The 13,579-nt window shown below is 32.7% G+C and overlaps 1 protein-coding gene across 1 annotated transcript; it reads left to right on the top strand.

The window, feature by feature from the left end:
• The first annotated feature begins 6,792 nt into the window (after nt 1-6,792).
• LOC18102272 (probable histone-arginine methyltransferase 1.4) lies at nt 6,793-12,962 on the top strand. Its single transcript, XM_006378011.3, has 15 exons — nt 6,793-7,186; nt 7,362-7,430; nt 7,725-7,824; nt 8,359-8,502; nt 8,702-8,805; nt 8,920-9,018; nt 9,106-9,175; nt 9,440-9,536; nt 10,292-10,346; nt 10,734-10,817; nt 11,024-11,101; nt 11,492-11,595; nt 11,727-11,899; nt 11,978-12,129; nt 12,684-12,962. The coding sequence occupies exons 1-15, from the start codon at nt 6,968-6,970 to the stop codon at nt 12,768-12,770; spliced, it is 1,635 nt and encodes a 544-aa protein (XP_006378073.2). The 5' UTR covers nt 6,793-6,967; the 3' UTR covers nt 12,771-12,962.
• Nucleotides 12,963-13,579: the final 617 nt, after the last annotated feature.

The following is a 13,579-nucleotide window of genomic DNA, read 5'->3' as shown; positions in this document are numbered from 1 at the left end:
TGTGTGTGAGACATATGCGGATTTTACTTTAACAATTTCTTTTTAAAAAACAAAATTACGAGAGGTACTAATATTGTAAAATTAATTTTACCCCACCTTACCTGACTTGGAAAAAACACCAGAATTAATTATATTTTTACTGTATTATATTTTAAATTAGTAAGAGCTTTTTACTTTTTTTAGATTAATTACATCGAATCTTTTATAATTTATTTATTTATTTATTTAAAAATTACATTTTACATTATAAATCTAAATAATTTTTAACTTAAATAAAAAATAAATTACCCTCTTATATAATATATAAAAAAAACATATGCAAACAATATAATAATATCTCTCTCATGATTTTTCTCTTTTCAGTCTCAACTTCTATTTCTTTTATTTATGTTGGCGTAGCACAACAACAAGTGTATTTAGTAATGCGGTTTAATTATTTTTAAAATTATTTTTTTACTTGAAAAAATATCAATTAGGTATTTTTAATAATTTTAATGTATTAATATTAAAAATAAATAAATATATCATTTTAATATATTTTTAATTAAAATTATTAAAAAAAATTACACCTTTATTATTTTTGAGTTTTTATTAACAAATTTTTGGGCATGATTTTTTTTTATGGTTTGATATGTCAATTTTATGTAAGGTTCAAATTTGCTTGTTATTTTATTTTATATCTTATGAAAGAGCTTGGGTTCTTTAATTTGGCAAATGAGCTTTGAGCAGCAACCACGTCATTATAGTTGTGATATTTTCTAGTTGATTACATGTACTCCTTAGCCTCAATTCTCAAAATTATTGTTACTGTTTTTAACACTTACAACTCTCTTTTTTTTTTTTTTTTTTAATGTGAGTATTCGGGCTAGCTTGCGTGTATCTCGACTAATCTCATTAGTCCTAAAGTTAACGACCATATAAGCCTTCAATAGCCATCATATTAGCAACCACAAAGCTCGAACTTGAGACCATAGGGAAAACAAACCCCTTAAGACCAAGCTCTTACCACTTGATCACCTACTGGATCTAGTTTTATCTACGCATCTTTTAATGATCAACTCTTTTATGTAAAAAAGAATATAATCAACCTTTGCAACATATAAATTAAAGCAATTTAAACTAAAAAATGTCATATGATCAATTACTTACCAATTACATGTCGATAAGTATCTCGAACCCACTAAAAATATGTAAAAAATGACTATATGTTTGGATAGTAAAGGGGTTAATTCTATGTTTTTCATGTAATTTGACCAAATTTGACTAGACAATTTTATATTAGATATGATATCCTGATGTTTGGTAATTTTAATTTGATTTTGTTAAGTAACACATCAAATATGTTAAAAATCTTCATGTTAATACTTCATGTGTCAATCAAGGAAAGCTTTACAAAATCTTTATGGTAGTGTTGTGGTTCAAAGTGTTTTTCGCTTGAAAATATATTAAAATAATATATTTTTTATTTTTTAAAAATTATTTTTGATATTATCATATCAAAGCGATCTGAAAACATAAAAAAAATAATTTTAAACAAAAAAAATCAAATTTCTGAAAAACACGGTTTGAACCGCATTTTCAAACACTACCCAAAAGCGTGTTTTGTATCATGAGAGTGGTTGCTTTTCAAAATGTTTTTCACTTGAAAATACTTTTAAATAATTCTTTAAAAAAATTATATTTAACACTAACACATCAAAATAAAAATAAAAAATAAAAAATAATTTAACTCCTTTCTTTGAATTTGAATGGAGTTATGTCTTTAAGATCATTAAAAAATAAACTTATTCTCAAACAACGTGCAAATTGGTCTCATAAAATCCTTACTATCAAATAAAAAATAATAATTTTTTTATAAATTCATATTCTTTTATACCATGATACCACATATAAAGTGTATAGACACCCTCATCTATATTCAATATATGATATGGATTGGCTTTTATTTTATTTCTCAGTAAAATTTGAAATTATAGGGGGGAAACCGCAGCGGGAAGAAATAATACAAATGCAAACATTTGAAAAAAAGAGTAGAAAACTTGTAATGAAAACTTAAAAGAACCTTTAAAATGTGTTTTTCAAACTCGGAATATATTTGAAAAAGTGGATGAAGAAACTTGATGAAGTTTAGTTTTTACTCCTGTTTTTAAGATTTTTTATGTATTGTTTTGTTTCTAAATAGCCTTCAAGTTAGTTTTTTTTTCTTTTATAGGATATAGGAATAAAAAAAAGAGCGAACAAAAAAGTGGCATAATTGTACATATTACATAATAATTATATATGAACATACTTTCATAGCATATTATTTTAATGGGACTATTATAAATATATCCAAACTAATTTTTATAAGCCACTATAAGAGAATTAAATAGTCAAAACCTGTAGTTGTATTTGTTATTATGGTAACTTTTGTGGTTGTGGTTTGAAAAAAATTATTTTTATAAAAAGTACTTTTAGTTGAGGTTGGTTTGGTATTTATATATGTTTGGTTAAAACTGTGGTTGAAATTGAGGTTGAATAAAAAGTAGTTTAATGTATTTGGTTAAACATGCTTTTCAAATTGAGGATATAAAATAACTAATATATATATATATATATATATATATATATATATATATATATATATATATATATTGATGGTTTTTAATTTAAATATTGTAGATTTAACTACCACTATTACATCATTAAATAAATAATATTTTATATCAAATATTTTTAATTGTTTCATTAACTTATCTACAATTTCATCACGTATGAAATTCATCCGACAAGGACTACAGTTTTTATGGTTTTTTTTAGCGTGCAACAAAATCAGGTAAAATATCATCAGAAACAAAATTAGAATTGCGATCAAATTCTACAAATGCTACGTCATCATGCAATCTCCTTCTAATTTATGCAGTGTTATTGAATAATATTAAATACTAGTTTTCGAGTAAAACACAATTAAAAAAAAATGAATTTTTTTCGGATCGGACGCGGTTCAATAAACAATGAAGTCACTGTTTACGTCACTTGGCACTGTTCACGTGAACAGTGCCAAGTGAATTAATCCACTTGGCAATGTTCGGATGATGATGATTGCCAAAGAAATATTAAAAACTCGTACTTGAGCTGAAGGAAGGAAGCACACAACAAATTAAGTGGGCCCTTGAGTTTTTTCTTTCTCTTGGCAATAGGCGGCCAAAAGTGAAAAGCAACAATTTTTTGCTTCACCAAAACCGGCGACACAAACTTAATTTTTAGTGGGACTCATCTCTAAAATCTGTGTTCAAAATATTTACCAAACGGTTATAAATTGTGGTTGGAACAAAACACAGTTCCAACCACAATATCAAACGGTATCGTGATCCCAAGTCCAATGACCACTTACGATTATTAAATGAGCTTTTTTATAGACACATGTGATCTCTCTATGTGAAATTCTCAAGCAGGTTAGTTTAGCGTACATAACATCTGACAAACACTTATATAGTAGTAGTAGTTACAAGAATCCCTTATCCATTGGCTTATAAAAACAACTATTTCTTTTCATGAATAAAAAGAATATAATATATATCAGTCTCAACAGCTATAATTAATGTTCAATCTTAATAGAATTATGAACACTTATAACAATATTTTGATACAATAAAAATCTTATAATTATGTTTTGCGTGAACATAGTCAATATCGTGTACAACTAACTGATTTACCCAAAATTATAAATATTACCACCAAAATCATTCCTAGAATCAAGTAGAGGTATCTTTACCTAGATATAAATCTGGATACTTAGTTAAATAAATGAAGATGGAGTGAAAGGAAATAAGATCATCAAACAACTTGAAGGTCATATGAATGAAGTTAACTTACATCTAAGTAAAAACTCGATGAAATCATAGGTTAATGTTTGGTATTGTGGTAGCTGCTGTGGTTATGGTTTGAAAAAAATTATTTTATAAAAAGTGCTTTTAGTTGAGGTTGATTTGGTATTTATGTATGTTTGGTTAAAACCATAGTTTTGAAACCCGACCCGGTCGTCGACCCGGTCTAATGATCGGGTCACGGGTCAAATGGGTTGACCTAAAAAAAAAGTTATTGCAACAATGTTTACATCAACTTACTAATGGAGTAGCTGTTCTTGGTAAGAAATCATCCTAGATAAGAGCAATATGTTTACATCAAGGTATTGCCTTTAACACTGAAATAGAGTGATCTAAGTAAATTACAACATTATTACAACGCAGATTCAAAGAATAACATGAAACATCTAGTACTGGCATCCTAATTATTTTCACAAAAATATGGTTGATTATACATGCACACACTCAAAGAACGTTGATTTGTTTCATTTCATTTAGCTGGGAGGCAAGGTACTAATTGCACCATTCATCAACTTATTACGTCCTAAATTCTGTGCATCATACAATACGAAACACAGATCAATTAGATTCTGCAGCAACCAAGCATTGAAACTGTGAAAGCAGCCTTTAAAATGAAATATCCAACAGCTCTTTAAACGACAGTTAACTTCAAAGTCCTACAATTGCCTTAAAAAAAAATTCAAACCCGAAAGATCTTATCAGAAAATTCAACATAAATCAAACTTTTGACCAATCAGCATTAGAGAAAAATACACAAGACAGTCAAAACTAGTAGCCTTCATTGGCATCACAGATCAAACAAAATCACAGAACCAAATAAATCAATAAATACCAAACAACCAAATAACACAATCCATTGACAAAACTAACCTGCAAGATAACAGAGTGAATAACATCAGCATACTTAACAGCCAAATTAAGAGACATGCACCTTGCCGTTCACCACATAATCAAGATCAGTATTAACAAGTGAAAGAGTGACAAGTTAATTCCCATGATAGACATCAATCAACAGTTAAACATTCTGCTAGAATCATTCACAAGCAAATTAGTCAGTAAATCAACCTTATTCAAAGAAAAGAGATCAAGAAAAGAACGTGCTTGTTGAATCAAGAAAAATGAGGCAGAGATCAAGAAAAGAATAGAGAAACATACCCGTGGGTGTGAACTGCGAATGAATCGTTGCAGAGATCAAGAACTGCAAATTGATGCCAGATCAAGAACTGCAAGTTAAAAAAAAGGCAAAGAATAAAGAAAAGAGAGAGTAAAAGAAGGAGATTCGAGAAGAGAAACAAGAATCTAACTTTATTCGCAGATTTGAAACAGTGATCAAGAGTCTTCTGCTCCTCTGCTCTTTCACGATTGAAATTGCTTTTCCTTAATTAGGTTTTATCTCTGTTTGCAATTGCAACAATTATGCATCGTTCATCTTCGTCGTTTGACGTCTTTGTATATATATAAAAAAGGAGGCCGGGTCTCAGCCGGGTTTACCTGGGTCGCCCGGGTTCCGGGTCGACCCGCCGGGTCGGCCGGGTTTCACCGGGCCAACTCTCAAACGAGTTTTTGCTTAGACCCGGACCGGTCTTAGGCCCGGGTCCCGGGTCGACCCGTCGAACCGGTCCGAGTTTCAAAACACTGGTTAAAACTGTGGTTGAAATTGAGGTTGAACAAAAAAGAGTTTAATGTGTTTGGTTAATAATGCTTTTGAAATTAAGGTTATAAAATAATTTTAAAAAATATATATTAATATTTATGGTTTTTAATTTAAATATTGTAGATTTAACTATTGTTATTATATCATGAAATAAATAATACTTTATATAAAATATTTTTCATTGTTCCATTAAACTATCTACAATTTCATCACGTATGAAATATATCTGACAAGGACTACAGTTTTTTTGGTTTATTAAGTGCGCGACAACATCAAGTAAAATATAATTAGGAATAAAATTGGAACTGCGATCAAATTCTATAAATGCTACGTTATCAAGCGATCTCTGTCTAATTTACGTAATGTCATTGAATAATGTTAAACACTAGTTTTTCGAATAAAACACAATTAAAAAATTAAAAATAATTTTTATTTTTTATTTTACTGGTTCGGACCCGGTTCAATGCATGTTGAGCTTTGGACCGAATCCGGTCCGGCCGGAACTGGTCCAACCGGAACAGTGTAGCATGCTACACTGTTTAGTGAACAGTATCAATATACACTGTTCATGCTAATTGCACTGTTCAGTGAATAATGCAATTAGCATGAACAGTGCGCGAAAAGCAGGAATTCCTTGCTTTTCTTTCCCTACGTTTCAGACACAAAAATAACGTGGGATTCATGTAGAGTAAATCTCGTTTTTATTTTAACCAAACAGTTTAAATCTATGATTTAATTTAAATGAGCCACAGCCGATTAAACAAACAGGCTATTCATCGCATATTTATCGCCCCCAAGTCAAGTATCTTCCATAAATCCCTACCACGTGATCACATCCGCTCCCACACCTCAAGCAAAGTGGCAAACCGCCGCCCCTTTTCCTGCCCACCTTTCCATACTTCATGCAAAAGCACATATTAGCATAAATAAATTAAAATTATAATAATAATTATTTTTTAAAATATTTTTTATTTAAAAAATATTTAAAAAATAATATTTTTAATTTTTAAAAATAATTTTTAATATTAATATATTAAAACTATATAAAAATATAAAAAAATATTTCTAAGCAAAAGAATTTTTTTTTCAATTTTTTTAAAATATAAAAATAAAATAGCTTTACGGAGCTCATGAGTTTGATGGAGAGAATTGTTACCCCTTCAGGAATAAAAAGATCAATTTGAGAAAAAAATAATATATAAATATTGATTAAATAATGTTTTAGAACTTAAGGGACCATATAAAAAATGATTTTTACCCATCACATGGCAGCCAAAAGATATTATGCTCTCTCTCTGTCTTTTTGACGGCTCTGAGTCTAAGCTTCGCGCTTTTTTGTAAAACCCTAATTTTCACTCAGTCACTCATCTATTGCAGCTCCTCCTCCTAAACATATAAATATATAAAAAAATAAAAATAAAAATAAAAATCGATCGAGGTTTCAATAATGGAGATTCAAAAACAAAGCAAACAACAACAACAAGAGTTTGCTTTAGCATCAATAACCGAGCTTGCTTCTTCTTCTTCGACCTCGTCGTCTTGTTCAGATTCTCAATCGGTACCGGTAATTGCTAGGTTTAGCGCCGACAATGGAGTTGCGGGGCTTCGATTTAACCGAGACTCTGAATCAACTGATTCTATCAGTGTTGATGTCAGAACTGCTCAGGTCAGTCAGTGTTTGTTCTTAGTTTCTTTTTAATTTTACTTTAGTAATTGTTGTTTTGGTAGTTTGTGCTGTTGCCAATTGGTAGAAATAATAATGGTGAATTTTATGGATTAGATAAGATATATGAGTAATGATGGTGTTTTTTCTTTGTTCTTTCTTTTTTGATATTGTGCAGTTATTCAAGCTAGGGCCTTTACAATCAGTTTGCATAGCTGAAGCTTCGGGTGCTGGCACGGGAAAAGAAGTACGGAGTTTTATTTTTGTTCAAATTATGTAGTTTTTTTTTTTTAACTATATGCAGTGAAAGGGGACCTGTTTTTTTATTCCTGTCTTATTTCACTTGTTTAGTTAGTAGGGAAATTGGATCTCGTGCTATGTGGATGCTTGTATCTCTTCTCTTTAAATACACATGCAAATTGCAAGATGTCAATGCCCCCTTGCCACGAGTTGTTTTTCTACGTACTTGGCTGGTGATTGGTATTGCAATGCATGATGTAGCTTTTATGTTCATAATGTTAACAGTATTACTTTTTACCAGAAATATTCAACAGGAGTCACTGTCCAATTTAGAAATGAAGAGGAGAGCAGGGCCTTCCATTGTGCATTTGAGCAATGGAAGAAGAAAGACACTGTTCAAGGTGCTGCTTTGGAAATTTTGTCACAGTTTATTATAGATAGTTACCTGGTGTAATATGAAGATACCCCCTTGTCAAATATCCTGATTTCCCCCTACTTTGCCTCTCCCTCTCTCTCTTCTCTAGAAGCTCATGTCTTTTGATTGCATCACTTTGATAGTGGTTATTTGCTATAAGTTTCCCTATAAATAAATCCATGCAGAATCATGGAAGTTGGAACTCCAAGATGCATTAAAATACTTAATGTTGCATTTGTTAATTGTGAAAATTTTGTAATGGATTTTGTCCTTGAAAAGCCCTTAACCTTAAAAATGGAAAAATAATATCCATTTTGCACTTTGCATCTAGATGAGGATTTCAATTTCAATTTACTCTATCTAGCTTTCTAAGCAATTTGGAAGTTTTTTCCAATCTAAACAGAACAGACAGATGTCATGTTAACTTTTCTTATGTTTTGTGAAGTTGTCAGAATGACCTGCTTTCTAATCCACAAGTACCTGCAATTTGCTTCTGAGTGTTGGCTATTGTCTTTTCCAGGAACATCGATGCCTAATGGAGCAGTCACGTCTTGTAAAAGCAAGTTTGAAGATAAAATAGAACCATCATCTGCCAAAATGTATTTCCATTATTATGGGCAATTGCTACATCAGCAAAACATGATGCAAGATTATGTGAGGACAGGTTAAATTGCTAACTATTCTGTTACTCCTTTCTATCTTATCGTAGATGTTCACTTTCAATTTATTAAGCTTGACAAAGCCTCACAAATCACGATGTTCACTAGTTTACTGCATGTGCTCAAAATGCAAAAATTCTATGATGGACATGTAATTTGAGTCAGATGGTCAGTGTGACAATGTAAGCAAAATTAATGTTTCAGGAACCTATTATGCTGCAGTCATTGAGAACCGTGCAGATTTTTTTGGTCGCGTGGTGGTTGATGTTGGTGCTGGTAGTGGTATTTTGTCATTATTTGCTGCTCAGGTATACTTATCTTTTGACTAGTTGAATTTATCGTTCCCAGTGCAATAATCTTGCATATCTGCTTTTCTGGATGTGCTTTTACAAGCTGATTATGTGTTCCCTTTCTCCAATCAGGCTGGTGCAAAGCATGTCTATGCCGTGGAAGCATCTGAAATGGCAGAATATGCCCGGAAACTGATTGCTGGAAACCCATCACTTGGGAAAAGGATAACAGTGAGACTTTGCTATGTACTTCAATTGTTTTTTCTTAAATGCCATTGTTTATCTCATTTTGCTTAAGTCAATATCATGTGAATGTAGGTAATAAAGGGTAAAGTTGAGGAAGTTGAATTGCCAGAGAAAGCAGATATTCTGATATCTGAACCAATGGGTAAGTTTATGCACCATCTTTACTTTGTCATTCCAGTGGATGATGAAATTTTCTAATAATGCCAAACACCTTTTTTTCATCAATGGATTTTTCTTCTCTGTTTATTTTAAGCCTCAAATGCCCCTTCTCCTGCTGGCATGGGGATGAGTTTTGTCAGCAAAAAGATGAAGAATGTTTCCAGGATTGAATGAATTGACAGATAATATCCCGAGTGCTTGTAGATAGCAAGTCCAAATTTATATTTTTCTGGGACTTGTCTTGTAGGTACCTTGTTAGTCAATGAAAGAATGTTGGAGTCCTATGTGATTGCAAGAGATCGTTTTCTTGTTCCAAATGGAAAAATGTTCCCTACAGTTGGAAGGTAAATAGTGACTCTCCAATGCTCCTTTTCTGCTTGGTTTCTTAGATCTTGGATGCATTTTGTGTAAGAATATTTGACTCCTACATGACTGTGTTAGTTGCAATCCTACTGCAAAGTTCTCTTGTTCTCGTGCAATTGCTAGATGACCTCCAATTGGAAAGTAACCTCATGATTATGGTGGCATATATCGTCATCTAGATCTTCTTATTTCATGTAAAATTTGTAGGTAATGTCAACTTTTTAATGATTTTGCCTGATGGTTTCGCATGCCCCTTCTACTCCATTTCCTGATTTGATGGACAAATTGGGTTCCCATTTTTCTTCCACTTAAGTGATGACACCAACCAGTCATCTCTTTTGACAGTTTCTTCCCCTTATACTATGTCTCTTTACAGTTCTTCTTGTAAGTCAGGTTAAGGCACGTTTTGATTTGAAGTTTTTTCCTGGCATTTGGAATCTTTCAGGTCATGAAGCGTTGTTAGTAATGCTTGGATCTTGTTTTCTTATTAGAGACAGACTTGTAATATGTGCTTCTTGTTGCCACCAGCTTTTCAGAATGTTATTTTTTTTTCTAGAAAAATAAAATCATAAATCTGTACACAACTGCATGCATTTTGTTTATTTTTCCAGTGTAAATTACTCTTGATGGTCTCTGTATAAATCTGTATCTTTATGCATGTATTCTCGTGTGCAAACCCAAATTTAATTGATCTTTTATTTTATATTTTATTAGTTAAAATTGCTTGCTTTTGCAGGATACACATGGCACCTTTTAGTGATGAGTACTTATTTGTTGAAATTGCGAATAAGGTATGTACCTGGATCAATTATGCTGAAGTCATTCTATGAATAACATGATGCAGCCTGTGCACCTCTTTGTAGCAGTGTGACAATTTCAAAAAGTCATGACTGATTGGTCGATTTCTTATTTTATATGCCTAAGCTTTGCAGCAGTGTGACAATTTCAAAAAGTCATGACTGATTGGTATATGCCTAATCTTTGTAGCAGTGCGACAATTTCAAGAAGTCATGACTGATTGGCCGATTTCTTATTTTATATGCCTAATGTTGCAATTCTAGTCAAGTTTTCCCATTGATATCATGAGTTCTCTTGATTAAACTGTTGTCCATTCCTACCATTAGTGTGTGTTGAAATAAATGCTTGTGTTTTTCTTATTATTGGTTTTCTCGATGCAGGCCCTCTTTTGGCAGCAACAAAACTATTACGGTGTTGATCTGACACCCTTGTATGGATCTGCATTTGGGGGATACTTCTCTCAGGTCTCTTTAGATTTCATTTTTCTGGCCTTGATTGAATCATTAAATTACATTTTGGTTGACTTGCTTGGATATGCTCTCATCCTGTTTATAAACCAAAGTATTCATGTTTTCTGTGGAGAAAATACCTTCTTAAGTGATTACTTCTGATTCTGTGATATCTGCACCATCTTTTGTGATAATTTTTCTGATCATCTGATTGCATGCAGCCTGTTGTAGATGCTTTCGATCCAAGATTATTGGTGGCTCCTACAATTTGTCATGTTTTAGACTTTACTGAAATAAAGGTATAGCCGTACCCTTTATTCTTGTGCAGCTGCACTTCTTGTTAGCTGTTTTATATAACGCCTGCTCATTAAGGAAAATGATTATGATTTTATCCTCCTAGTTTTGTTTCATCTTGAATTCTTCAGGTTTAACTTACATTTTGTTTTAAAAGTTTCTGCTGCACAACAACCTCCTCTCTATGGAATCTATACAGTCAGAACTATTGGCTTTGTATTCCACCTTAGGGTGCATTGCTGAGTGCTGTACACCTGAAACAAGTTTTGCTTCCAAAGCTTTTAGATCTCCATTCTTTCCTTATGAGTGACTCTTGTTCCTTTCTCCATGATGAAGTTACTGCCTTGACATTTCTTGGTTCAACTCATCAAAACTTTTCTACTTTTCTTCTGCAGGAAGAGGATTTATATGAGATTGTTATACCTTTGAAATTCATAGCCTCTGTAGGAACTAGAGTTCATGGTCTGGCCTGCTGGTTCGATGTGTTATTTAATGGGAGGCGAGTACTTGTCCCTGATCTTCTTACCTTTGTTTTAGCTTGCGTTTTACACCTGCAGTATGCTTTCCTTGTTACATGTTTTTCATCCCACAAATTTATTGGCTTCATATGGGAATCACCTTGATCTGCAGTACTGTACAAAGGTGGCTTACAACTGCCCCTGGTGCGCCTACCACCCACTGGTACCAATTACGTTGTGTTCTGTCTCAGCCACTCTATGTGATGGCAGGGCAAGAAATTACTGGCCAGCTCCGGATGGTTGCCCACAATGCTCAGAGTTACACTCTATATTTAACTTTGTCAGGTTGGTTTTTGTCTTCTCATGTTTGTCTTTCTGATTTGTTTTCTTCCTTTTCTAACAAGTTACGATCAACCCTAACAGCTAAAATGTGGGGCCCTGGTGCTGAACAAGGAGGAATACTTCAGACATCATCATGCAAACTCGATCTAAAAGAACCATATTACAGGATGTCCCAACCACAAGCTTATGCAATGGCACAAGATCAGCAACCACACCAGCCAATACACACTCAGGTGATGACCTGATTATATCATCAGCTTTAATCTTTATGATCAATTGGTTAGGAGAAGAAAATATGCACATTGAATTATCAAACACAAAATCCGATGCTCCAAATCTATGAATCTATGCACCTTAGGTTACCATCTTTACATTAAAACAGTTTCCAATACACCTCTCTGAATGTAATGGTATGTAGAAAGGTGAACACCGCCTTCCCACTGCCGTGTGAATTGTACATAACTTGGCCACCGTTTGGGTGAAGTTTTGGATGCACGTGCTGCGTGCTCTTTCCTTTGATGACATATGGCTTGGAACATACAAAGCATCCATATATAATACTTGAATAAACTGACCACCCTAGTGTAACAGTTTCATTTAGAAACTAGGTCTCATGTAGCATTTTGGTACCAAGTGATGGTTTTGAGCCATTAAATATGCCTAGGCAGTAGCAGAAGAAGAATTAGAGGAGATATTAATGAAAACTCTTGATATTTGGATAAAGAATTGCTTACACTTGTAACTTTTTACCTGAGACAACTAGTCTTGAGTTTTCATCTTCTTACAGGACATACACATTCAAGCAGCAGACGATTTAGAGGAGCCCGAGTTGATACAGCCACCACCTCAGAATTTGGATGGCCAGCTCCAGTAAGTTAATAATGGAGTCTTACAGGCTTGTGACAGTTTTTAACTTGGCATATCTTTGTTACACATAATTGCTTCACCTATGCAAGGGTCCTTCATTTATTAATTGAACTCCCATCCTCCCTGCCCCGTTCAGTTCCCTTGTAAATTAGATAAAATTTTAAAGAGGTTTTTTCAAATTTATTGCTTTCAGTGGTTACATTGTGGATCCTGTTTACCATTTCATAATTATTTTAGTGGGTTTAAGTAATTAAAAAAAAATCTCCATGTTGGTTCACCACAAAATAAAAATATGAGACGGTGTTGGTCTCGATGGAAATCAACAATCCGTTTTGACTACCCATAAAACTTGCAGAAATGAATTTTTTCAGTTGGGTTTGGTTTTTGATAAAAAAAAGGGAATCAAACTGGAATTTTTTTTATATATTCAAAGCTGAATTGAAAACCGAAAACCGGTTCAAACCGTTTGTTTTTTAGAAAGAAAAACAGGTGGGGTTTATAGTCAAATCTAGTTGCTTAATTTGTTTGGTTTTTCATTTTTTTAATTGGGCTATTTAAATCTATATGGATTTTTTATAGTTAAATTCAAAATTTTCCTTTTTTATTATAGGACATTCATGTCAGGTTAAAATTCTAAAAGTAGCCTAAACCAAATCACCCTGCAAATATTTCTATCGCTAATGAAAACATAAAAAATATTTCCTTAGCATCGTGCAAATACAAGAAATAGTTACCCAGTGACGTGTGAATCACATCCAGATATACGAGTGGTGGCGTTTGTCAAGACTGTTGCGTTTGTCAAGACTAGAGATTGAG

Source organism: Populus trichocarpa, chromosome 10 (genome assembly GCF_000002775.5).
Source record: "Populus trichocarpa isolate Nisqually-1 chromosome 10, P.trichocarpa_v4.1, whole genome shotgun sequence".
NCBI lineage: Eukaryota > Viridiplantae > Streptophyta > Magnoliopsida > Malpighiales > Salicaceae > Populus > Populus trichocarpa.
This window is presented reverse-complemented; position numbering and strand designations above follow the sequence as displayed.

Coding starts and splice junctions, on each gene's coding strand:
- LOC18102272 (XM_006378011.3), top strand. CDS start 6,968: ATGGAGATTCAAAAACAAAGCAAACAACAACAACAAGAGTTTGCTTTA. Junction 9,019..9,105: donor CACTTGGGAAAAGGATAACA/GTGAGACTTTGC, acceptor ATGTGAATGTAG/GTAATAAAGGGTAAAGTTGA. Junction 9,537..10,291: donor ATGTTCCCTACAGTTGGAAG/GTAAATAGTGAC, acceptor TTGCTTTTGCAG/GATACACATGGCACCTTTTA.